The sequence below is a fragment of the Lissotriton helveticus genome, chromosome 1_2, assembly GCF_964261635.1.
Source record: "Lissotriton helveticus chromosome 1_2, aLisHel1.1, whole genome shotgun sequence".
Classification (NCBI taxonomy): domain Eukaryota; kingdom Metazoa; phylum Chordata; class Amphibia; order Caudata; family Salamandridae; genus Lissotriton; species Lissotriton helveticus.
In genome coordinates this window covers 372692538-372720095 of record NC_136058.1, presented here as the reverse complement: position 1 = coordinate 372720095, position 27558 = coordinate 372692538, and the positions used below count along the sequence as shown (strand labels likewise).

General features: G+C 49.6%; 1 protein-coding gene across 1 annotated transcript in view; it reads left to right on the top strand.

The window, feature by feature from the left end:
• Positions 1 to 27558, top strand: part of CFAP57 (cilia and flagella associated protein 57) — a 403172-nt gene that overhangs the window by 276889 nt on the left and 98725 nt on the right. The window contains exons 8-11 of the mRNA XM_078672374.1: positions 11061 to 11174; positions 12798 to 13010; positions 15578 to 15751; positions 26752 to 26913. Coding sequence (XP_078528500.1) covers positions 11061 to 11174; positions 12798 to 13010; positions 15578 to 15751; positions 26752 to 26913 — 663 coding nt within the window. The remainder of the gene's footprint in view (positions 1 to 11060; positions 11175 to 12797; positions 13011 to 15577; positions 15752 to 26751; positions 26914 to 27558) is intronic.

Below are 27558 nucleotides of genomic sequence, written 5' to 3'. Positions count from 1 at the left end.
ATGAGTATGCGAGTGGGTGCGACAGAGTCTGTATGGGGTTGTAAATGGGTGTAACAGTGTCTGTATGGGTTTGTGAATAGGTGTAAGAGTGTTTCTATGGATATGTGAATGAGTCACAGTTTCTCTATGAGTATGCGAGTGGGTGCGACAGAGTCTGTATGGGGTTGTAAATGGGTGTAACAGTGTCTGTATGGGTTTGTGAATAGGTGTAAGAGTGTTTCTATGGATATGTGAATGAGTCACAGTTTCTCTATGAGTATGCGAGTGGGTGCGACAGAGTCTGTATGGGGTTGTAAATGGGTGTAACAGTGTCTGTATGGGTTTGTGAATTGGTGTAAGTGTTTCTATGGATATGTGAATGAGTCACAGTTTCTCTATGAGTATGCGAATGAGTGCGACAGAGTCTGTATGGGGTTGTTAATGGGTGTAACAGTGTCTGTATGGGTTTGTGAATAGGTGTAAGAGTGTTTCTATGGATACGTGAATGAGTCACAGTTTCTCTATGAGTATGCGAAGGGGTGCAACAGAGTCTGTATGGGGTTGTAAATGGGTATAACAGTGTCTGTATGGGTTTGTAAATAGGTGTAAGAGTGTTTCTATGGATATGTGAATGAGTCACAGTTTCTCTATGATGCGAATGGGTGCGACAAAGTCTGTATGGGGTTGTAAATGGGTGGGACAGTGTCTGTACAGGTTTCTCAATGGGTGTGTAAGTGACTTTATGAGTTTGTGAATGGGTGTCACAGAGTGTCTATGGGTATATGAATGAGTGTAACAGTATCTCTAGGGTATATAAATGGATGTAACAGTGTCTGTGTGGGTTTGTGAATGGGTGTGAGTGTCTCTGGGTATGTGAATTGGTGTGACAGTATCTCTTTAAGTATGTGAATGGGTGTGACAAAGTCTGTATGAGGATGTGAATGGGTGTGAAAGTTTCTGTATGGGTTTCTCAATGGGTGTGCAAGTCTAAGAAAGGAGGGGATCACCTCCTGGAGTCAAACATGGCCCTGGGGACCGCCAAACCCCAGGTCCGGCTTCTGTTGTGTCTCAGGGTGCCCACCCCGGGGACATAGTTGTTGACTGGAGCTTGGCTGGAGCTTTACCGCTCTTGCCAAGCCACCGCAAACTTTCCACTTCCAGCAAGCTAGAGCATTAAAAATGCTCTTGCTTGCTGGAAGCGGAGCAGAATGACTTTCATGCACAGGGAGCTGCCTTTCCAGAAGCTTCCTGTGTGAGAAAGCAATACCACCTTCCACACGAGGTGGGGAGCCAGCAGGGACCGCAGCAGCATTCAGGTTCTCCCCAACAAAAGTCACTGGGTGCCCTGGGTGGGACCAGAGCAAACAGAATGAAGGCTGGGCCACAGAGGAATGTGGTCACAAGGCTGGGGAGGGGGGACGCATGGCACCCTCCCCAATAGTATATCATTTAAATAAAAGTCTTGGCCTTGGGGGGTGGGGTACCCAGGCCCAAATTCAGCCCAGGGAGGGGGGCAACATGGTCCCGCCCGCTACTCTAGACAAAAAAAAAAATATTAACAAGGCTGAGCCCCAGGAGATGGGTCAATGGGGCCATAATCAGCTGGGGAATGTGTCCCCCCTCTCGAAATAAAAGTCCACTTTAAAAAAAGTGGTCGGCCCGGGGGAAGTCGTGTGAGGCCTTGCCTCCTTTCTCCACCACTCTGCAAACCAACCTCATGGCGCACTACCAGTTGGGGGATGAAGTCCCCATGGGTCATGAGGGTGCGTGGGGGGAGGGGGGGAATTATCCCCCTTGTTACCTCCTGTAAGTATCACACAGTGGGATCGCTGAAAGGTCATCGGAGGCCCAACCCCTTTCTCCACCACTCTGCAAACGCACCTCCTGGTGCTCTCCTGGTTGAGGGATTAAGTCCTCTTGGATGCTGAGGGTCCTTAGGGGCCAAGAACCCCTCCTGTGACCTCCAGTAAGTCCCACATAGCGGGATTGTTGAGAGGTGGTCGGAGGCCCCATCCCCTATCTTCACCACTCTGCAGTTGCTCAACCTTGCGCAGTACTAGATGGGGAATGAAGTCCTCTAGGATGCTGAGGATCCTTTGAGGCCCAGAACCCCTCCTGTTATCTCCAGTAAGTCACTGTGAGAAGTTGGCCTGATATATGATGTTTCCAATTCTGGAACCACCTTGTATCAGTCCAAGCTTTCCCTTATGGTGTCTGGTTGTAAGTCAACCTTGTAGACAAGCTATCTTAATGGTAACATAGACTAAGCAGCCTTAAAGGCTTAACTCAAGAGGTCGTGTTAAGCGAGCTGTTTTACCAATCACAGTCCTGTAATATCAAATGAAAGGACACCACACAAGTATATATTATAAAAATATATGTATTTATTACTTATAATAATCCCCAGTATTCTTTATGAACAAAGGAGCACAAGCGTTAAATCAAAAGCACAGTATAACATACAAAGTTGCACAATTATGGATGAGGGCGGGTGGCCACTCAAACCATATATCAAGAAAGTGGTATAAGAGATACCAATCGAACAGTGGTTAGGCCTAGGGCCTAGGGAATCGCTGGGAGCAGTCGGGACAAGCAATGCTGAAGTCGGGAACAGCCTGCGGGATTCGGGTGCAGTGCTTAAAGCACACACATGCACCAATGCAAGTCAATGGTGCGTAAAAGTTACACAAATAGAGTTTAAGGATACTTCCGCTGAACCTAGAAGGACAAAACTTTAGACACAGACCCTAGAGGTGTGTACCAGTGTGGGAACACCGGTGTTGCAATGTTACCTCACCCACAGGAAGCGGTTGCATAGGGTCGAAGTGGCATCAGGTTTCGTCGTGCAGGTTCTGTGCGCTTGGAGCTGAAGATGCTGCAGGCGATGGGAAAAAGAAGTGTCCGGTGTGATCCAAGGGTGGATCAAAGTCGTAAAGTACCTGAAAGCAGAGGGGACAGAGTCTGGGTCACTCAGCAGTGACCAGGGTGGAACCAGGATGGAACCAGGCAATGTCGGGCGCAATCAGGTGGTTGTCGAGGAGCTTCTCTCCGCTGTCACGTGGGCTCTGGGGCATCTGCGACATCCAGGAGCGGGTCACGCTCTGTCCCACGAAGGCTCTCGCTGTCGGCTTCAAGATTGGAGCAAACAACACTTGGCAAAAGCAATCCACGCGGAACTGGAAGATTGCTTCTCACTCGGACCAGGAGGGTCAGAGTGGGTACTCCTTTTCAGGGGAGTGGGTGCAAATCTGGAGCAACCAGAATCACAAGTCGTATTTCGGTTTTCGTCGGCACAGGGGCCACAAGCCGGCTGGCAAGTGACCGGGCCAACGCATTGAGCCAAAAGAAGCAGAAGGGCCCCACGCAGCACTCGTCGAGTGTGGAGGGCTGAACTTCGGTGCAAGAGTGGCTCAGGGTTGGGGCTTCTCAAACCCCGGTGTACAGCTTCGAGGGTCACTCGTGGGCTGCACGGTCAGTGTCTCGTGGTCTTTTCAAGATGGCGTGCCCCACGCTTCCGGTCGCATCCACGGGTCTCAGCTCTGCAGGGACTGTGGATCGGGCTGTTAGAAGGCAGGCAGGCTTGATCTCGTCGATCTCTGTCGCTCTAGTTCCGGCGGGAACTGCAACAAAGCAGACGTCGAGGTGCTGGATGGTGCCTGTTTGCACAGGGTGGTCACTCCTTGACCACAAGGGAGATTGTTCAGTCTTCTACATTGAGTAGGATGTCGAAGGGTCCAGAGTTTTGTTTCTTATGTTTCATCAGGATAATCTGAAGTGCATTGGCACTGCTCCCACTCTTATTCGAATCTAGGGGGCTGGATTACCTGCTAGGTCCCCTCCTATGGGTGGGACCCAGGAAGGGGGTGGGTACACCCCTTTCCTTTGATCCAGGCCGCGCTGGGACGGGGGCTGGTGTGCCCCAGAACCGGTTTGGCCGGATTATGCAAGGGGCAGCCTTGTGCTCCCCATGCAGTGTCTGGTTTCTTTCAAACCTCCCTGCTACAATCCACTATCTCCTGTCTGGGGTGGTGTGACACCTCCCTGCAACAGGAAACCCTTTGTCGAGGCCCCCTTGGCTGAGTTTCGGTCAGCTTCAGGGGGTCAGACTTGTGTCTGTGGCAGAAGCATCCATTTTGTGGATCTGAGGCCCTTTTAGAAATTAACCGCATTTCAGTAAAGTAACATGTCTTCTCCCTCTAGAGGGGTGGAATGCTATCCCCGTCACCAGAACTGGCGAGGGGATAGTATTCCAAATCGTATGACACCTTACACGACATGTTTTGATAAAGCCAAACCAAAGTTGCTATATAACCGCGAGGATTATAATGCACTTAATAGTATATGGTATGGCATTATCCTGAAACAGCTTAGGGATTTGTTCCCGACAGCTGCAGACAGGCTCAGCTCATGCTAGAGCTCCATCTCACATTAAACCACGCACTCTGCCTCCAGAATTGATAAGGCCTTCCATAGGAGTGGCTCACAGGTTTATATGTGTCCAGATATAGGTTTTAGATATAGGTATACCAGATCTAAGCAAGAGGTGATTACACCATCTTGCCCCAGCTGAGTGATCAGCCAGTTGTGTAAATTTAAGAACCAGCCAGGGGTGGCAAAAGATATGCTGCAGCCCCTGGTAGGCCTTGGTGGCACCTATGCCCTGAGCACCTGTAGTGCATGGTACAGTGGCTAACAAGGAGTCCATTTCCAATTGTGGTATGTACCTAGGGTACATGGAATCCATTTTACAGAGAGAGCAGATAGCCTGGGGCCCTGATTAGCAGGGAACCAGGCCAACTAAGTCAAAAACCAGCTAAACACAAGGCAAAAAATCTGGGGTAACCATAGTCAGGTAGCCACCTTCCTACAGTCACACGCAGCAGGGTTGCTGTGAGTTGGTTGGAGGCCCGCCCCCTTTCTCCACCACGCGACAAACACGAGTACTAGGTAAAAAATCAATAGAAATTCACCAAAAAAAACTAAGATTACAGGGATGTTATAGTTAGGAAATAAAATTTAAAAAGGCTTAGAAATTCACCGAATAAAACAAACTTACATGGACGTTATAATTAGTAAATGGATTAAAAAAAGCCTTAGAAATTCACTGAAAAAAACAAAGGTTACAGGGATGTTCTAGTTAGGCTCAGATTTCACTCGTACAAAACCGGAGAAATTCAACAGTTCTAGTTAGCTGAGCTAACTATAACTTGCGACCCTGCAATGCACTGCTTAGGACCTCACATATTACATCACTCCTGACATGGTTAGTGGCATAACTGATGACATCTGAAATGACTTCACTGATGACATAATCCAGACAAGTACTTACACACCCATTGACATCCTCAAAGTTCCTCTGAAACACCCTCCCACACAGACACACATTAACTAATATACCCATTCACAGACCCCTACAACCACACACACACAAACACACACACACACACACCTGTTCCCTCACTCACAATACTCAGTGACACACCCATTCACCAACCAATACGGCTACTAACACACGCGCGCACACCTATACAGTTACTGACACACCCACTTACACATCCTGGCAGTCACTAACACACCCAGTCGCTAATCTAAACACGCTACCATGCAAGGTAGGAGAGTCATCCTATATTGTCCTGATCATGACATCGTAAAGTGATGACTGAGGTCAAAACTCCTCTAAGGTCCTCATACATCCTTTTATGAATTGAGATATATAATGTTTCAAAACATTATTTATGGCTCTTCTATTGGGATCATAGTCACCTGTTTGTGTGTACTTGCATGTATTCACATTTGACTGCATTCCTTTTTGTGATCTCCGGGGACACTGAGCACCTTTCCTAACCTTATTTTGTTCTATTGTTCTGAGGTCATTGTGAATGGTTTCCACAATTCAATAGGGTTTTGCACAGAGTCCGGCCTATGTTTTTGTATTAGCCACTGAAACCGTTTCCATTGATTGACTTGTTACATATTTTAAAATTTTGGAATTAACATTGAATGAGTCCTTAGTGAACCATTGCCCTTCAGACTTTTCTAAGCTGCACGCAGTACCAGTTTGTACCAGTACCATCTGGTGGTAAGGGCAGTGCGTCCGCAGAGGGGCTGACCGGCCATTGTAAGCAGGTCACTTGAAATGGGCACCAGAAGAATGTGCTCAGGGGGCAGAATGGGGTAGAAGGATTCTCAACACATGGATCTGAGTGGTGGCGGCTTGCAAGGATGGTCAGCCGGGCATTGTAGCCTTGTCTTTAGGTCCCCAAAGGCAGTTTTACACGGCACTGAAAACGAATTTGTGTTTTGAGGTAGCCCCTCTATGTTGCTAGAGAACTTCCAAAGATGAGTGAGTGAGCTCGAACCAGGGTCCTGTCTGAGTCCCCCGGGTATGGCTTATTTGGAGGAGAAGCCGAGAGCATCCTCAGCCCCACAAGTTACAAATGTTCAATCTCAGACTCACGATAATTCTTTAGGAATGAAGGGAGAAGCCATCCATGGCCAACACATTCAACTGGAGAACGTGAGTGCGCGGCTTCGCAACACGAAGGTCCAGCCTGCATCTGCATTGGACCATCTTTTGGCTCCTCCCATCTGAAGGTATAAAGAATTGGTATTAAAAGCGAAAGGTCTAACAGAGGCTCTTCAGCTGCTTACAAGTGCTTGAAACTTCCACAGAGAGGAAATCCACCATGAGCTCGCTGCTGCGGGGGTGGTCGAGCTTCAACTAGGGACGAAGGTGAGTGAGGATGAGATCAGAGCAGGAGCTGCGGCTTCCAACCAAAGCTCACGGTTGGACTGGTTACAACATCAGCCATGAGATAGATCATGTGTTGTATTCTGAAGGTTTGAAAAACATTTAACTATTTTTGGATTTTTAGTATGACTGTCAGCATTCTAGGGGATGCTGTTACATGGAGCTTGGGAAATGAATAAATAAATATGTATTATGTACCATTGTAAGTGAAATTTATAACTCCTTAAGGTTTTTATGACCAGTAGTGCCAAGGTGCAAATGATTTACAAAGCACAGAAATTGTGTGATTTTTGTGGTTGGATGAAACGTAACATTTCATGAATTTCTGATGGCCATGCAGCTGGAGATGCTTGTGCTATACTCTGTAGCTCAGCTATAGGATTTACTATTTGACAGTTTAGAGGCTTTTTGCACATAGTTTAGGCCTACTACCTTTACACACCCTAGACATTATGATTTCTTTAAGAAAAAAAAGTTTCAATTTTTTAGCAATTTCCTATTTGGAGTCAGAATAGCAGGTGGTAGAGTGGACATCTCTAATAAGACTAATTGAAGGCCTGCAAAATACACTAGTTTAACAATGCCGGTCTTCTGTTGTATTAGCAATTTCATAATTCTGTTCTGAATTTAAGTTTGGGCTGGCATACAAATATTTTGCCCACTACAACTTAAACTAATTGTTATTTTGAAATGGGACAGAATGTCGTAGAAAAATCCATAAAACACCTCACTATTACTCTGAAATGGGTATTTACTGACCTCCATTACTCCCCTTCCTTCTCAGCCTCCTGGAGAAATCTGTGCTACTGCTCGTTGCTATTTCTTAAGACTGCCCATATATTGTCTATCCCCAAGATATTCACAATGTGAGTTCTTTTTCAGAATTGTAACATGACCCTTTCATACACATCATCCTCTCTGACCCTAGAAACGTGCCTGTAGAAACTGATAGATTTAAAGTATCACACAATTTTAAATTAGCGGTGATATATTTCCTTGGGGTTACCCTCCCCCACCCCCAAGCTCCTGAGTTGCAGGGGTCAGACATTTAACCTTCTGGTTGAGAACTTACTCAATGTGCCTGTAGGAATCAGAAATCCAGTTAGATTGCAACCCATACACAACCCACTGAGGAATGCTGGTTAGGAAGTGTTTCTTGCTACTGATCCGTCCCACAAGATGAGTTGAGGGACACAGTGGAACTCCAAACACACTTTTGTTAATGAGTAGCACACATCAGGATTGCACTAAGAAACAGTGCATGTATTCTAAAAGGTTCATTTAAAAATACTAACTCAGTGCAAAAAGTATGCATGGTAACCCCACACCCTGTGTTGGGTTGGTAACCGCACACCCGGTGCTGGGTTACATATGTTCTGGTTCAGGGAGGACCTGATCTGGCAGTATGGGTTGGACTGTTCCCATGAGGCACAGGGTCAAGACGGAGTTGCATATGCCTGGACCCAAACTGAGGTGGGATGGTGAGCAAAGGAATGATGGGTTGGATTGCTACCCCCATGGATTGCCAGTGGTTAGACTTATTGCAAGCAGCCTCCCATCCCCCTTTGTGTGTTTGATGGACACTATGGTGTACATGATCAGTGTACAGTGTTCATGGGTACCCCTAGCTGGGAGATGTACTATATAATGTTGTGATTAGTCTGATTCATCTTTAAAATCAGATGTATCATGGTGGACTCTTGGGTGAAAAAGCAGGCTCCAATATCCTCGAGTGGAAAGAGTCATTAGTACCAAGTGTAACAAGGAAGTAACTTGTGAAGGTGAAGACTAAATCCTGAAACATCCCTTTGCTTGAAGCTTGATGACTCGAGGACAAGTTTGGAATATCATCTTTCCCTTAAGGGTCCTAGTTCCCCCTCTTACAGTCTCTGCTGTCTTTAGAAATACATGTAAACAGCAGTAACCTTCAGACTGACATGTTGAAGAGGAAGCTCAGGTTACCCACGTGTAACTGAGTTTCTCTGAGTCTTGTCTTAGGCAGTAGGTTAAAGCGCTACTCGCATCTTCTCAGCTAGCTTCGTGTTGCAGATCTGTTGAAGGTATGAACTAAGGTAGCGCCCTCACAACCACTGGGAGCCCCCCCCCCCCCCCAACCCCCCCAGGTCAGAGTGTGAAAACAGGTAAGGGAATGTTCGGTATCAGTGGGATAAATGACACTCAGTTGAAGCAAACATGTTGTAAACTTACCTTCAACGCCAAGGCAAGAGAGGTACTAGTGTAGGCAGCAGGTTAAAGCGCTACTCGCATCTTCTCAGCTAGCTTCGTGTTGCAGATCTGTTGAAGGTATGAACTAAGGTAGCGCCCTCACAACCACTGGGAGCCCCCCCCAACCCACCCAGGTCAGAGTGTGAAAACAGGTAAGGGAATGTTCGGTATCAGTGGGATAAATGACACTCAGTTGAAGCAAACATGTTGTAAACTTACCTTCAACGCCAAGGCAAGAGAGGTACTAGTGTATCAAGCATCCGTCGTAACACGTGGGTAGAATGTGGTGGTCCGACCATACAGAGAATTATTATGAACCTTTGTCGGGGGTCCAGTTTGCGGTGGCGTTCTTGGTACTGAAACATTCAATCAATCAATCAGCAAATTTGTAGAGCGCGCTACTCACCCGCTAGGGTCTCAAGACGCTTGGAGGGGGGGGGATCGTTACTGCTCGAACAGCCAGGTCTTGAGTTGCTTTCTGAAGGAGAGATGGTCCTGGGTCGTCCGAAGGTGGGTGGGGAGGGAGTTCCATGTCTTGGCCGCCAGGTAGGAGAAGGATCTTCCTCCGGCTGTGAAACATTCTGGTCAGTCAGCGGTTATTCATGGATTCTTAATAATAGAACATTCTGGACAGTTATTGGCCATGGGTGGGGGTTAAAGCCCTCTATGTGGAAGTATCTGTAGGAGTTATCAGGACCATTCTCAGAGTTAAAACCGAAGGTGTCACACCATCAGCCAATGTATCTCCTAGGCCCTTATTACATGATGGGCCAGTAACAGGGTCTCTGGCCTTTGGGATTATGAGGTCTGTGGAGTTACCCCAGCCCTCTCATGTGTCAAAAGGAGATTTTGCTTCTGAAAATTGACAAAATATCTGCAAGTAACTGTGAGGGAGAATGAGCAATTGGAGCAAATGCAAGTACAACCTGACCCAGAATAATCGATTCTCCTGGTAATTCCTCCTTACTCTGGTATTCTCTGGGTTCAACCAATAATCCTGGTTAACCCTACAGCTCTGGGGTTAACGGAGCCCTTGCTTTCATTAACTGCAGGAGATGTGGCGTTAACACACCCATCCATGCACACTGGTACTTCTAAAAAGACCCTTAGTATTTGAGATTACTAGTTTTTAGACAATGTTGCAGACTTTTCTGCTCCTTTTCTCACTCTCCAGGGTTATTCTGCATTGAGTCATTAGAGAGGCCTCTTACATAACCCCTTGGGCCAGTTTCACAGAACTAACACAAGACAAAATCCTACACTTACTACCATTTCAGTATTCACTCAAGTTAGGACTCCTAACTTCTGTTAATACCAAAATGAGTAAGTGCCTTCTGTGAATACCAAAATGAGTAAGTGCCTTCTGTGAATACCAAAATGAGTAAGTGCCTTCTGTGAATACCAAAATGAGTAAGTGCCTTCTGTGAATACCAAAATGGTAGTAAGTTTAGGATTTTGTCCTAAATCAGTACTGTGGTTTGGGTTTATTTAAGGTATCCTAGGATCCGTGCCCCACTTTCCCACTCCACTCTCTCCATATTTCCTTGCTCCATTTCTCTCTGGACCCAATAGACACCATCTGGTTCAGCGTTACCAGACCAAGGAGTGCACCAGAGGTCTGATGCATCCTGCCTGCTCAGTAACCCAGGCAGATTCCCTTCAGTTGCTGTAGCAGTATCTGGTCTTGGATAACTTTCTCTTCCTGAAATGTCCTGCCTCTCGTCTCAAAATATTCTGCGACTCAGACACAGCTACTTCGGTCACAGATGCCTCTTTTCCCTGAACTATGTTTTTAAAGGTATCTCTTTTTTGCCTCTCTTCCTCCAATATTCTTAGACACACAGATGCTTGTTTGTTTCTCTGTCTAATTGTGTTTTTGTCCCACTCTTTCCACCCGTTTCTCTTGCTGCCATTCTCTCTCCCTCTCTCTCTCACTCTCTCTCTTTCCTATCATAAGTAGGTGCCTCTTGCTTTGCTATGTTCTTCGATTCACACAAGCATCTCTTCCTTCAATATTCTTCAGGCACAGATGTCTCTCTGCCCATAAGTTTCTCCTTGCATATTATATTCCTTCACAGTTCTCTCTCGGTCTCTCTCTCTGCAGTGCTCCTTCAGCAGTGGGGGACATCTCTTCGCAGCTGTGAACGGGAACGTCATTCACATCTACTCCAACAGCACCTTTGAGAATGTGGTCAGCTTGAAGGGACACAATGGGAAGGTAAGAGCAGCATAGTTGTCAAGAGCCTGCGACTGACCCCTCTCAGTGTCTGTGTTTCTTGCCCTCTCTTTCTCCTGTTTACTATGTCTTTTCCCTCTTTCTGTCTCTAATGCTCTAGATCTCCCAAATGTTGCTCTCATAAGTTATTTCTCTTATTTTCTTTGTAGTCTTTCCTCTTCTTCATCACTCTTTTTCCACTTTTCTCTCCTTACTTATTTTTATTTTCTGCCTCACTCTTCTCTCTTCACCTCTTGCTCTCCTCCTGAGCAGGAGCTGGTACATCCGCCGATCATTGGCAGACACATCTTGATACATTTATTTATCAGCTTATGTGTACAGCGAGCCCTGTGAAGCACTCTGCAGAGAACATCTAATCATGTCAGCAGAATGATAGTCATTAAAGGTGGGTTACTGTGCTGAAAGATGCACTTTGAAAAGGCCGGCCTTCCTGTCCTTGTGGAGTGACACAAGTGAAGGGAAAGTCTTAGGTACAGAAGGCCTGAGTGACATTTTTGGTTGTTGTATCTCAGCCTGCAGGGTCAGCTGGATTTGTTTCTTGTTTTGCAGTCCTCCCATTTCTGATTTGTTTCTCATGTAAGTAAGCTTGCTGGTGAAAGTGCAGAGGTTTAATGGTGATGCAGAGGATACTGAATATATCTAGGCTGGCAGCGATAACCGTAAGGTTGGCAGAGATATAGTCAAACCTCTTGATTCAATATACTGGCCTTGATGCAGCAAGGAAGGTTCTCTTAGTCCTTTTTCCTCTTGGGATTTTTCTTCTTGACTGGCAGTAAGTGATCATAAGAGAAATCTAGTGACACTTCCCGTTCTGTAAGCTTCCAGATACCCATTCAGATCATTACCTCTCGCCAACCCTTCAAGGTACTGCCCAGTCCTCGCACAGTCTTGCCACCTCCAACCAGAAGACAGTTGGCAGAATGGACACTTTTTCTAGTATTTAGTGGTTTCCGCGTATACCCTGGCCCAAAAGAAATGTGGCAAGATGAATTGCTGTTTTCAGGTCGTTGGGATCATTTTTTTCAGACGGCTGTGAGCTTGTTGAAATTTGGCACATCATAAGGTAGTAGGTACCAATAATTGTTTCTCAGATGTACCTGTGAAATGTGGTACTATGCTATAAACCAGTCCTTGAGCTCCTTCAAAGTATGGGCAGCTTGGAGGGAGATGTGTTTGATTTCCCTAACTGCCTTGTCCTACTGTGTGTTGAAGGGTGGGATCTTAATTTTGTACCCTTCTGTAGGACGACAGTGGTTCCAGGTTCCAGTCAATAGTGTGGTCTCTAGGGATACATGTTAGAGTTTGGGGTACAAATCTCTTTGGGAGACTTTTTGAGATGGGTGTTGATGTTTAATATTATACCTTTCAGTCAGTTATTCCATGACACCTCGGAAGTGCTTCTTGGGATATGGGGTGGTGATTTTTGGGGGATTTGGATCTGGGATAAACTCATATAAATGCAGGTTGGGATAAGCATTGGTGTTTGTAAATACCAATGTCTTTGAGGTACATGTTAACATAATGGCTGACGGTTGGGAATGCAGATTTCCTGGTGGTGCTAGTGGCTATGACGTTGCCTAACCTTGGACCCTGTTCGCTCCCTAGGTGCGTTCCATTGTATGGAGTGCTGATGATAGTAAGCTGGTGTCCTGTGGCTTGGATGGCGCTGTTTATGAGTGGAACACCTTAACAGGAAAACGAGAGGCTGAGTGTGTGCTGAAGAGCTGCAGCTACACCAGTGTGACAATGACTGCCGATGCCAAGACCATCTTCGCCGTCGGCACAGACCAAACCCTGAAGGAGATCTCTGATTCCCAGGTGAGTGCCAGAGACATGGGAGGTATTCAGTGAACTCCACAACAGTGATATATTGGAGTATCTACGCTAACTGGGTGGTTATTTGTGGTCAGACTGAACAAACCAAAGAGTTATTCATGGTAGCATTACATGTGCTAATACTGTATACCACCCATGCTGACATCCATCTCAGTCTGTGCAATTTGTAGCTGCTCTTCCACTAACTTCTCAGATGGTCCCTTTCATCTAAGCCCTGCTGGATACAGTGCAGTTCCACTTCTATCCTCCAGAGCAGACAGTTCAGGATATTTGGTTTATGATCCTGATGTTTCAGCCTCAATCCTGGATTTCCGGGAGACTGACCCTGAGGCTGCTAGTCAGATGGCCTCCTGCATCCTGCTGGTACAGCATAACAGATGACATATGCAAACTCTACAGGGGGATCTGAAGAACTAGTAGCACCAGGCGAACCTCTTCAACCTGGTCCAGATTTTGAAAGAGACTGCAAAAGATATGCAGGGGTGGCTGACAAACTGATATTGGGCCAGTAGTGAACCCCCATCAACAAAAAGGGGGCAAAAGAGGGATAAATAACCAGGTCGCCCTCCACTCACTAAACCATAATACGCAAGACCTAATTATGGGGATCACTATTCTTTTTAGGAGTACCAGGGCAGTCTGAAACTATCTCTGCCAAGAAGCTGGCATCGCCATGATGCCAGTCATACCAAGTTCCCAGTGTTCAAATGTAAGATGTTTGTCAACGCACCAAATAACACTTCCCCTCATGAGGAAAACTAGAAAAATTGTGAGATGTCAGAAAGTACCTCACGTAAGGATCACCAAGGGAGCTGCTGGTTGGGACTCACCAGTTTGCCTACGTTATCCTTAGTGGTAACTTTCATGACCCTGTCCTTATTTTTAGAGGTGAAGGAAAGAAAGTGGAAAAAATGCAATATCGATGCTTATGTCATTCTTAGCCAATCAGACCCTGTGGTGAGAAAGAAAAAAGTTGCTTCTCCAAGCTAAAATGAGTTGTGACTCACTTGTAGTTATACATACTTTATTGATCGCAGTGATCACACTCAGGTTAAAAGAACGGCATGTGTTAGACCATTTCAGTTAGAAAATCCGACATGTTTCATTGCCACTTATTTTCGGCAATTTCATCAGCACTTGGGAACGTTCTCCACCTCACCGATACTTCACACACAACACAATGAAACCATACTCAATGTATGTAAGCCATAATTTCAATGTGTGTTTAAATGTTTGGTACCATCTTTCTTTAATTGTTTGTCAATCACCACAGGTTGTGTTTGAAGTAGCGGGTGCTGCAGGGTTTGTCCCTGAGCCCTACACTGTTCAATATCTATGTCCGTTCTTTAGCCGACACTGTAGTGCCGCACAGTGTAACTTTGTTCTCATATGATGATGACACTCAGATCATTGTGCCTCTCTGTTCTAATAATAGCACAAGTCCACCTCATCTAAGCCTTTGCCTTGTCAAGGTCGCTGGAAGGATAATTGTCTGAAACTGAATGGAAATAAAACAGAGGTTTCAGTGGAGGGTCATTGGCCTCAACTTTGGGGTCTACAGTGGTAGCAGGAGGCAATGGAGCCCGTTCCCACTCTTGGCCTCGGTCAAAACCCTGGGCATTTGGCTGGACTACAAGCTCACCACGGACCATCAAATAAATGAATAGCCTGTTGCTATGCCTTACTGAAATGTTTGAGGAAAGTTCTCTGCCTCCACCCGTCCTCCACTCAAAGAACAATCGTGCAATCTTTGATTATTCTGGACTAGACTGTGGCAATGTTTTTTATTTAGGTACCAATACATCTGCAGTGCATAGGCTTCAAATTGTGCAGTACATAGCAGCTCTACTTCCAGGCCATATTCCTAAATCTGTCTCTGATTTCCCCAACTTGCATACTCTTCAGTGGCTCCCTATTTCTAAATTTGTCCAGTTCAAAGCTTTGTGCTATATGCACAAGGCCTTGCACAGGTGCGTACTACTTACTTAGGCTTAGTGGTTCAAGTATACATCCCTAATCATGCCCTCTGATCAGGCAGTTTGAATCTTGAAGTCATAGCCAATCTAGCTAGTAGAGTTGCAAAGAGCAGATAGGCTTACTTAGCGGAATATGTGTAAAGCATTTTACAGTACCAACAATGACGATAAGTAATTGACACAACTCAAAAGAATTCCGACACCAATTTATAAAAATAGAACTTTAGACACCAGTATGTGCAATTCGATTTATGAACAGTATCTTTACGAGTGCAGACTCTCCGCACAGAAAAAGATAGAATAGGTCTATCTTTTGTCTTTTCGGAGACTCCGCACTCGTAAAGATACTACTCAATAATCCTTTTGTGAATAGCAAACAATCATAAACGTACACAAAAGTGTAATTTTACTTTTGTAAATCAGGCCCTCAGTCTTCCTTTTTGTCCACACTCTGCACTGTTTTCACTTCAACAGACTGCCTTAGAAGCATATGCCGTAAGAATGAGAAAGTGGTCAAAGGGTATGTAAATAAATAATCAAACATTTATTGAGTAAAGTTTCCTTTCTCTTTAGATCCTGCGCGAGCTGCCTGCATATGATGTCGTCTACACGTGTGTAGCGGTGTCACACTCTGGGCGCATGGTTTTCACGGGGACATCCATCGGTACCATCCGCTCCATGAAGTACCCGCTGCCCATACACAAGGAGTTTAACGAGTACCAGGCACATGCAGGCCCGATTACCAAGGTAAGCAAAGCCTTAGGACTTAAGGCATAGGACAGAACTAGCCACACTGCCCTTTAATAAGGGGCTCTAGGTCTTGTGCAAGTGGCAACAATGTATGGTACGGTTTTGTGAGCTGAGTATCAAAACCACCTGTGTGATGTGACTTTACATTGTTAGTAACGCAGTGAGAGAGGATAACTACATTACAGCACAGGAAAGCGCTTGCCGTTACCACGAGAAATAGTTGGTGTTAACAGGCTGGCAACAATGTGCAAAAGAGTGAAATAACTTTATTAATGCACGTTCTTGTAAGAGCACAGAATCGTACGAACCTGTGCGTTTCCAGAATGCCTACATTTTGCCCGCACTGACTCTGTAATGTGATGCATAGTGTTAGGGAGAGTCAAATGAGGAGAGGGGAATTATGGAAGGGAACTTTTAAAGGGAAGATATTGGCCTTTATTTGTGGTTTGGCCGAGCAGGAGGAATGCTGTAAATCATAATTGCCCCTGTCTGCTAAACCTGTAGTTTATTTACAGTCGTAAAAACCACTGGTTTACCATGAGCAGAGCCTCTGCTGGCACCACTGGTTGCAATACATGGCCTGGCAGTCCTTCCGCCCAGGAGCACTTAATGACTGTGAGCAGAGCCTCTGCTGACACCACTGGTTGCAACCCCTGGCCTGGAGGTCCATCCGCCCAGGAGCGCTGCACTACTGTTAGCAGAGCCTCCGCTGGTAACACTAGTTGCAACCCCTGGCCTGGTGGTTCGTCCACCGAAGAGCGCTGAACTACTGTGAGTAGAGCCTCTGCTGGCACCACTGGTTACAACCCCTGGCCTGGCGGTCTGTCCGCACAGGAGCACTGAACTACTCTGAGCATAGCCTCCGCGGGCACCACTGGTTGCAATACATGGCCTGGCGGTCCTTCCACCCAGGAGCACTTAATGACTGTGAGCAGAGCCTCTGCTGACACCACTGGTTGCAACCCCTGGCCTGGAGGTCCATCCGCCCAGGAGCGCTGCACTACTGTTAGCAGAGCCTCCGCTGGTAACACTAGTTGCAATCCCTGGCCTGGTGGTTCGTCCACCCAAGAGCGCTGAACTACTGTGAGTAGAGCCTCTGCTGGCACCACTGGTTGCAACTCCTGGCCTGGCGGTCTGTCCGCACAGGAGCACTGAACTACTCTGAGCATAGCCTCCGCGGGCACCACTGGTTGCAATACATGGCCTGGCAGTCCTTCCGCCCAGGAGCACTTAATGACTGTGAGCAGAGCCTCTGCTGACACCACTGGTTGCAACCCCTGGCCTGGAGGTCCATCCGCCCAGGAGCGCTGCACTACTGTTAGCAGAGCCTCCGCTGGTAACACTAGTTGCAACCTCTGGCCTGGTGGTTCGTCCACCCAAGAGTGCTGAACTACTGTGAGTAGAGCCTCTGCTGGCACCACTGGTTACAACCCCTGGCCTGGCGGTCTGTCCGCACAGGAGCACTGAACTACTCTGAGCATAGCCTCCGCGGGCACCACTGGTTGCAATACATGGCCTGGCGGTCCTTCCGCCCAGGAGCACTTAATGACTGTGAGCAGAGCCTCTGCTGACACCACTGGTTGCAACCCCTGGCCTGGAGGTCCATCCGCCCAGGAGCGCTGCACTACTGTTAGCAGAGCCTCCGCTGGTAACACTAGTTGCAACCTCTGGCCTGGTGGTTCGTCCACCCAAGAGCGCTGAACTACTGTGAGTAGAGCCTCTGCTGGCACCACTGGTTGCAACCCCTGGCCTGGAGGTCCATCCGCCCAGGAGCGCTGAACTACTGTTAGCAGAGCCTCCGCTGGTAACACTAGTTGCAACCCCTGGCCTGGTGGTTCGTCCACCCAAGAGCGCTGAACTACTGTGAGTAGAGCCTCTGCTGGCACCACTGGTTGCAACTCCTGGCCTGGCGGTCTGTCCGCACAGGAGCACTGAACTACTCTGAGCATAGCCTCTGCGGGCACCATTGGTTGCAATACATGGCCTGGCGGTCCTTCCGCCCAGGAGCACTTAATGACTGTGAGCAGAGCCTCTGCTGACACCACTGGTTGCAACCCCTGGCCTGGAGGTCCATCCGCCCAGGAGCGCTGAACTACTGTTAGCAGAGCCTCCGCTGGTAACACTAGTTGCAACCCCTGGCCTGGTGGTTCGTCCACCCAAGAGCGCTGAACTACTGTGAGTAGAGCCTCTGCTGGCACCACTGGTTGCAACCCCTGGCCTGGCGGTCTGTCCGCACAGGAGCACTGAACTACTCTGAGCATAGCCTCCGCGGGCACCACTGGTTGCAATACATGGCCTGGCGGTCCTTCCGTCCAGGAGCACTTAATGACTGTGAGCAGAGCCTCTGCTGACACCACTGGTTGCAACCCCTGGCCTGGAGGTCCATCCGCCCAGGAGCGCTGAACTACTGTTAGCAGAGCCTCCGCTGGTAACACTAGTTGCAATCCCTGGCCTGGTGGTGCGTCCACCCAAGACCGCTGAACTACTGTGAGTAGAGCCCCTGCTGGCACCACTGGTTGCAACCCCTGGCCTGGCGGTCTGTCCGCACAGGAGCACTGAACTACTCTGAGCATAGCCTCCGCGGGCACCACTGGTTGCAATACATGGCCTGGCGGTCCTTCCGCCCAGAAGCATTTAATGACTGTGAGCAGAGCCTCTGCTGACACCACTGGTTGCAACCCCTGGCCTGGAGGTCCATCCGCCCAGGAGCGCTGAACTACTGTTAGCAGAACCTCTGCTGGTAACACTAGTTGCAACCCCTGGCCTGGTGGTTTGTCCACCCAAGAGCGCTGAACTACTGTGAGTAGAGCCTCTGCTGGCACCACTGGTTGCAACCCCTGGCCTGGCGGTCTGTCCGCACAGGAGCACTGAACTACTCTGAGCATAGCCTCCGCGGGCACCACTGGTTGCAATACATGGCCTGGCGGTCCTTCCACCCAGGAGCACTTAATGACTGTGAGCAGAGCCTCTGCTGACACCACTGGTTGCAACCCCTGGCCTGGAGGTCCATCCGCCCAGGAGCGCTGAACTACTGTTAGCAGAGCCTCCGCTGGTAACACTAGTTGCAACCCCTGGCCTGGTGGTTCGTCCACCGAAGAGCGCTGAACTACTGTGAGTAGAGCCTCTGCTGGCACCACTGGTTACAACCCCTGGCCTGGCGGTCTGTCCGCACAGGAGCACTGAACTACTCTGAGCATAGCCTCCGCGGGCACCACTGGTTGCAATACATGGCCTGGCGGTCCTTCCGCCCAGGAGCACTTAATGACTGTGAGCAGAGCCTCTGCTGACACCACTGGTTGCAACCCCTGGCCTGGAGGTCCATCCGCCCAGGAGCGCTGAACTACTGTTAGCAGAGCCTCCGCTGGTAACACTAGTTGCAACCCCTGGCCTGGTGGTTCGTCCACCCAAGAGCGCTGAACTACTGTGAGTAGAGCCTCTGCTGGCACCACTGGTTGCAACCCCTGGCCTGGCGGTCTGTCCGCACAGGAGCACTGAACTACTCTGAGCATAGCCTCCGCGGGCACCACTGGTTGCAATACATGGCCTGGCGGTCCTTCCGCCCAGGAGCACTTAATGACTGTGAGCAGATCCTCTGCTGACACTACTGGTTGCAACCCCTGGCCTTGTGTTCCATCCGCCCAGGAGCGCTGGTTTACCATGAGCAGAGCCTCTACTGGTACCACTGGTTGCAACCCCTGGCCTGGCAGTCCGTCTGCCCAGGAGCGCTGAACTACTGTGAGCAGAGCCTCTGCTGGCACTACTGATTGCAACCCCTAGACTGGTGGTCCGTCCACACAGGAACCACAGCGCTACTGTGAGTAGAGCCTCCTCTTGCATCACTGGTTGCAACCCTTGAACCGGCGATCCGTCCGCCCAGGAGCGCTCCACTACCGTGAGCAGAGCCTCCTCTGGCACCACTGGTTGCAACCCCTGGCCTAGCGGTCCGTCCGCCCAGGAACCACTGCGCTACTGTGAGCAGAGCCTCCTCATGCATCACTGGTTGCAACCCTTGAACCGGCGATCCGTCCGCACAGGAGCGCTGCAACACCGTGAGCAGAGCCTCCTCTGGCACCACTGGTTGCAACCCCAGGCCTAGCGGTCCGTCCGCCCAGGAACCACTGTGCTACCGTGAGCAGAGCCTCTGCTGGCACTACTGATTGCAACCCCTAGACTGGCGGTACGTCCACACAGGAACCACAGCGCTACTGTGAGCAGAGCCTCCTCTTGCATCACTGGTTGCAACCCTTGAACCGGCGATCCGTCCGCCCAGGAGCGCTGCACTACCTTGAGCAGAGCCTCCTCTGGCACCACTGGTTGCAACCCCTGGCTAGCGGTCCGTCCGCCCAGGAACCACTGTGCTACCGTGAGCAGAGCCTCCTCTGGCACCACTGGTTGCAACCCCTGGCGTAGCGGTCCATCCGCCCAGGAACCACCGTACTACCGTGAGAAGAGCCTCTGCTGGCACTACTGGTTGCAACCCCGTGTCATGTCCCTTAGGTTAGTTCCATCATGTACATATCGATTACATACATTGCGTCCCATCCACACGACATAACAGTATTACACAGGTGACCTTTTACCCCGTTGCTTACTTCTGTCTTTCCGACATCAGGCTCTTGGTACCATATCTTAATCCCTGTACCTTACGTACACAAAACACGTCCCCAGGCATGGTAGATTTATTCTGTACAAGGGTCACCACTTTTTTCATTCATGGCCAACAGTCAGCTGCATATGCTCATGTTTGTATAGAAAAGGATTAGCAGGGGATAAGCAAATGTTTTCAAAACATATTGATTCTAGAAAAACCCCAGAGTGACCACTTTAGTATAAAAGACTCTCACTCCCCCTTACCAAGACAGAGGAGAAATTCCTTCCAAGCTGGACCGAAACTCTGCCGGCTGATTCTCCGAAAGGCAGAGATCTGACATCCCTTGTGGGTTGCCATCCTCGAAGCAGAGACGGGGTCCTTCATTCAGAACCATCAGGTGAGGGGTTAGCACTTCATAGGGAATTCCTGGCTTTATTAGGTTCCATTTGGTCCCATTAGGACATATTCTAGCACTTACACATACATGCTTCACCTACACCTCTAGGCTAGGCACGGTTAGGTAGGCTACGCATCGTAGGTGTACGCCAATGCTATTTTTTTATGTAATATGCTTTTAATAATCTTATTAGTACTATGGTAGCAATGTATCTATTTTTTATGATATTGGTGCTAGCGATCACATTTGTCTGCTCCTGTCTTTTGATTGTCGCAGCTAACATGTTTCATACTAGACTGACTCTTGACCAAAAAATAATTATTGAAACCATTCCAATCATCATTCTATGTATTCTGAGAACAGCAAGCACAAGTGACTGAGCAAAAGATACCGTATTGTTTCCACAATACTTGAGGAATCGGAATTGTCAAGTTCACTGGTTGCCAGAAACTACCTACCACAATGTATAGTACAGAGGGGTGGTAGTGGCACTGAAGAGCTAACAGGTCTAATGGCTGACTCATCCTGTGGGGGTGTCCAGAGTCTGTCTGCACACCAAGCCCTCAGTTTAGTTCATCAAAAATGCGCAGGTCGTGGGGGTCCTAGGAACTACACGACACCTTGGCCAGGTGGTCCGTCCACCCAGGAGCGCTGGACTACCGTGAGCAGAGCCTCCGCTGGCACCACTGGTTTCAACGCCTGGCCTGGTGGTCTGTCCGCTAAGGAACCTCCGTGCTAACCTGAGCAGAGCATCTGCTGGCACCACTGGTTGCAACCCCGGACCTGGCCTGGTGGTGTGTGTGCCCAGGACCGCTGGGCTACCGCAAGCAGAGCCTCGGCTGGCACCACTGTTTGCATCTCTTTAACCGGTGGTCCGTCCACCCAGGACTGCTGGGTTACCGTCAGCAGGGCTTCCCTGGATCCAGAGGTTGCAACCCCATACCCAGCGGTCCATCAGTCCAGGAACTGCTGGGCTACTATGAGTAGAGCCTTTTGGTGGTACCACTGGTTGCAGTCCCACTGGGCTACCGTGAACAGAGCCGCCACTGGCACCACTGGTTGAAACCCCTGGCCTGGCGGTCCATCTGCCCAGGAATACTGGGCTACCGTGAGCAGAGCCTCCCCTGACAACACTGGTTGCAACCCCTGACACAGCGCTGTATCTGCCCAGGAACCGCTGGGCTACCTTGAGCAGAGCCTCTGCTGGCCCTACTGGTTGCAAACCCTGGCCTGATGGTCCATCAGCCCAGGAGCGCTGGACTACCATTTACAGAGCCTTCGCTGGCACCACTGGTTACAAGCCATGGCCTGGCAGTCCGTCCGCTTTGGAACCACTGTGCTCCATGAGCAGAGTCTCTTCTGGCACTACTAGTTGCCACCCCTGGCCTGGTGGTCTGTCTGCCCAGGAGCGCTGAACTACCGTTAGCAGAGCATCCGCTGGAATCACTGGTTGTAACCCTTGACACAGCGGTATGTCTGCCCAGGAACCTCTGGGCTACTGTGAGCAGAGCCTCCGCTGGCACCACTGGTTGCAACCCCTGGCCTGATGGTCCATCCGGCCAGGATCGCTGGACTACCGTTTACATAGCCTCCGCTGGCTCCACTGGTTGCAACCCCTGGCCTGGCGGTCCGTCCATGCAGGAACCACTACGCACCCGTGAGCAGAGCCTCCACTGGCACCACTGCTTTCATCCCTTGACCCGGTGGTCCGTCCGCCCGGGACTACTGGGTTACCATCAGCAGCGCTTCCCTGGCTCCAGTGGTTGCAACCCCTGACCCAGCGGTCCGTCTTCCCAGGAACTGCTGGACTGTAGTGAGCAGATTCTCCGCTGGCACTACTGGTTGCAACCCTGTCCTGGCGGTCTGTCTTCCCAGGAACTGCTGAGCTACTGTGAACAGATCCTCTGCTGGCACCACTGGTTGCAACCCCTGACCTGGCGGTCTGTCCTTCCAGGACTCACTGCGCTACAGTGAGCAGAGCCTCTGCTGTCCCTACTGGTTGCAACCCCTGGCCTGGTGGTCCGTCCGCCCTGGAGCGCAAGACTACCGGGAGCAGATCCTCTGCTGGCACAACTGGTTGCAACCCCTGACCTGGCGGTCAGTGTGCCCAGGACCGCTAGGCTCCCGCAAGCAGAGCCTCCGCTGGCACCACTGGTTGCAACCCCTGGCCTGATGGTCCGTCCGCCCGAGAGCGCTGGGCTACCGTTAGCAGAGCCTCTGCTTGCACCACTGATTGCAGCCCCTGACATGGTGGTCCTTCTGCCCAGGAGCGCTGAACTACTGTGAGGAGAGCCTCCGCTGGCACCACTGGTTGCAACCCCTGGCCCAGCGGTCCATCCGCTTTGGAACCACTGTGCTACCATGAGCAGAGCCTCTGCTGTCCCTACTGGTTGCAACCCCTGGCCTGGTGGTCCGTCCGCCCTGGAGCGCAAGACTACCGTGAGCAGATCCTCTGCTGGCACAACTGGTTGCAACCCCTGACCTGGCGGTCAGTGTGCCCAGGACCGCTAGGCTCCCGCAAGCAGAGCCTCCGCTGGCACCACTGGTTGCAACCCCTGGCCTGATGGTCCGTCCGCCCGAGAGCGCTGGGCTACCGTTAGCAGAGCCTCTGCTGGGACCACTGGTTACAAGCCATGGCCTGGCAGTCCGTCCGCTTTGGAACCACTGTGCTCCATGAGCAGAGTCTCTTCTGGCACTACTAGTTGCCACCCCTGGCCTGGTGGTCTGTCTGCCCAGGAGCGCTGAACTACCGTTACCCTCGCGCCTGGGGGCCAGAGGGGCCGGGAAGATGGTGTCCAGACACCCAGCAGGGGGGTGAAGCCAGCACCCAGGGAGGCCGGGGGCGATCGATACCAGGTGTCCGGGGAGGGTTGGAGGCCCATCGAAACTTCCCTCCTCTGGGATCTGTTGAGTGGCCACTCGACCACCTGGGTAGATCTTGGCGCCTCGATGTCGGGGCTTCGCTGGGGCCGAGGCCACGTGTTCGTGACGTGGTGGTCCCAAGATGGAGTCGGGCGAGGCCTCGTGCTCAGGACGTGATGGGCCCATGATGGGTCAGGCCGGGGTGGTGGCCCGTGGTGGTAACCGGACCGATAGTGTTGGTGCGTGCAGGATCGGGCGGAAGGGGCCGCCCGGGGCTCTGTGGAGGGCCGATGTCGTCCGGGGCCCGCCACGCGGGAGGGGTAGGACCACGCCACGAGGCCGGGTCCAACATCCTCCCTATGTAAAATTGGTTTAACAAATAGATATCCCTCCTGGAACCGAGACGGTCACTAGTAGTGACAGGGGAGAAGAGGAAAGTGGAAGAAACAACCAATGATGAAGGTGGGGGTGTTCTAAGTGAAGAAGAACACCTGAAAGAGTCTACACCTTACTAATTTAGTAATTTCCCTTGGTTGAAGGGTGAGAAGGGAGGAAGACCATTTTGTTTTAATAGCCCTCACTCACTCTAATAGTGGCATGCTTCATCTTTGGACCAACCCTGACTCCTAGAGGTCAGGGTGGGCTCGACCGTATTTCAGGGAGCACTTATGAAGATAATTGGTATGGGGGCATAACATTAAGATAAAGTTCCTCTCCTGCTCCTAAAGTATCCTTTATTAATGGAGTGGGAGGGAAGGTTAAACTGACTATGGTAAGGTGGGGGAATATGATGGTCCTATGACCCTAACTGGACATCAACATGTTTCAGCCCTAAATGCTGGCCCATTTAATGGTCCCGGGCATTCGTCAGGGTGGGATGTGAAGAGGTCACTTCCCCCCCCCAAAGACGTGAGTGCAGAGTGGTCATGCAATTAACATCTTACTCACTGATACATATATTGTTATTCAAGTGCCAAGTCTAGTACCTGCCACTGTTGTTTGTGAGTAATTGCCTGAAAGAAAAAAGGAAAAAGGAAAAAATACAAACATCCACATAAATAGCGATTGTGTGACTTATATGTGGTTGAGCCAGAAGCTGCTTGTTGCAAAGAAGCTTTACTGTTGTTGTGCCCCTGGGCGATATACCGTGAGAGGGACTGGTATCATGTGAGGAGCACCAGAGCGTGGTTGTGTCTGGTGTTCACGAAATTGAAAAATACCAGTGACAGACATTCACGGAATTATCGCGTAGCCATAAATTATATGGATAGAACGTGGAAGCAAACTTATTTGTGCCGTATGCAATAAGTTATGCATCTCAGTATCACACACACACACACACACATGCACAGTGTTACCCATTTGTTGGTGGGTGCCATAGGGTGGCACACTACATGCTGCAACCCTTAAGGACCATCTTTAGCACCCCAAGCCCCACATACCAGGGGTACCATTTACTAGGGACTTAAAGAGGGTGCTAAAGTTATTGCCAATTGGGGTACAATTGAACAGTTTTGGGAAATAGATCTGGCACTGGGGACCTCGATCGCAGGAACCCAGTGCACTTGCAGTCAAAATTGCTCTGAATACCAGGCAAAAAGTGGGGGGACCATGTCAGAAAGAGGCACTTTCCTACACCATCTACAAGGAAAGAGAGAATCTAGAAGTAAGGCAGCCCTACTGCTACCTCTATTTAGAAGTGGACCAGACCTAGTGCCATATCACCATAGAAAGCATGGACCTAGAACTGAACCAAGCACACTGTCCTATCACCAAGAAAAAACAGATTTAGAAAAGAATCAGGAACAATACTCATTTTCTAAAGAAGTCGCAGCCTTTGGCCCTCATTTAAAAATCTCTGAATGTAGCATTCTGTGCCCTAATCAGAATTACATGTGGGGCAGGAAAAACAATACAAGTTTTCCTTGTGCTTATTTGACTAAGAAAAACCCGGCAAAATGAGTGGGGAAAAGTTGACGTAATTCTCCAGTTCAGAGGGGATAGTTTGTAATGACAGAGTAATCCCCCACCTTGGAATTATTCTATTCTATAGATTAAATAAACCCAGGTGCAGAGTTACTGCAGCTGTTAACCTGCTGGAAGGAGCTCGGTCTCTCATGTGGATTTAAATGCGACACATTTTCATATTGATTGTTTTCAAACAAATTAAGTCATTTTGGGTTGGTGGAACTGGAGTCTTGCTGGAAAGTGGACCCATCAGATCTACAGTTCTTTGGCCCTGTTCATATGCAGGGGAGACGCTAAGAGCGCACTAGTTGACGCGCTGTGGCTCTGCCCACGTACAATCATTGGTGCTAGTCCATCTGCCTTGGGGCTGCAACATTAGATGCATTGGAAGGCCTGCTCTATTTACAGGTGACCTCTTGATGCAGATTGGATGTGCCAAGATAGAAAAAAATATCAATATTTCATACCTACTGGAAGAAAACTCACTTCACAGCAAGGCCATATTTTTGCTTTGCATAAATTAACTGCTGCTTTAGGCTTTTATCTCCACAAAACAAGAAAAATGCTGAGCAAATCATCACACCATTGCTGCTTACCTGGAATTCAGTTTGCTAAAAGTGCTTCCGCTTGCACACTGAAAGTGCTTCTGCTTGTATGCTGAAAGTGCTGCCACCACACCAGCAGAAGCACCTTTGGTAAAACAATTAACCAAAAACCCGGCAGAGATCTCCACGTATTTTGAAAGGTCCTCCACTAGAAAGAGACAAACAATTCTGAAGTATTTTTAACAAAATGTTTTTCCTGTTTATTTTAACTTAGATATATGTCAAATTAAAATTTCACACTTTTAACCTAGATTTAACAGACGTAAATAATTCCATACCCAACATGTTCTGCATAGAGAGCTGCCTGACCTACCTGAGAAGAGCTCAAAGTTCTGCCTGCTTGGAATGGGGTATCCGTAGATTCATCAGATAGTGGACAGAAGGCAGTACCAACGTACAAACTGTCACCAGTTAACTGGTGTAAACCGTTCTGCACATCAAAGTGATGAATATGGTTTGGTTCAGTTCCTTCATGTTTGTCAAATCCAGTTCTATTCTTCTGTGTAGGTTATACTGCATGGATCCCCTTAGCACAGGATACCTGAAGTCGTCCTCTCTGCTTGTCTTCCCTCAGATGGCAGTGACCTTTGATGACCAGTTCCTACTGACTGTCTCGGAGGACAGCGCCATGCTTGTCTGGAAGATATCCGACAAGGAAGGGCGAGGTTTGAAGCGGGAGAAGGAAGTAGGATATGCCGAAGAGGTGCTAATCACCAAGACGGACATTGATGAGAAGGTAGGGTGGAAGAAGATCAGCCTGTGCTCTAGTGGGACTGGGAGATGAAAGTGAGAGAGTGGAAGTATGAGAGAAGCTGCAGAGTGAAAGGTGCATCAAGTGAGTGCCAGACTCTTGACCCTTGACCAGCTCGCTCCCCCACCGCTGCAGCTCCGCCTGACCTGACGCTGCTCCTGCCTGCTTCTCCCTCCAGATCGGCGCCCCGACGCCAGGAGACTTGCCGGTGCCTCCTTTTCCTGTGCCCACGTGTGCCTGCCCGCCCCCCTTCTTTTTGTACCCCGAGTGAGTGAGTGCCCCCACGTGTGCCTGCCCGCCCCCTTCTTTTTGTACCCCGAGTGAGTGAGTGCCCCCACGTGTGCCTGCCCGCCCCCCACCTTTTTTGTACCCCGAGTGAGTGAGTGCCTGCCATCTCCCTTCGGGCTCCTCAGCCCAGTTTTTCCCGCCGCTGCCTCCCGTGCGGCCCCGCCCCCCTGCACCCAGTGGCTCCCTACCCTCCCGCCTCCCAGCTGACCCATCCTCCCCTCCTGCATGACCGCGCGCAGCGGGTGCGCCGAAGGCGCGCCAAAGGCAAGCCCGTCTGCACCCGTCCGCACCTGGACCGCGCCCAGCGCCAGGAGCCCTGGCCCTTGACGATGCCAGCCCACC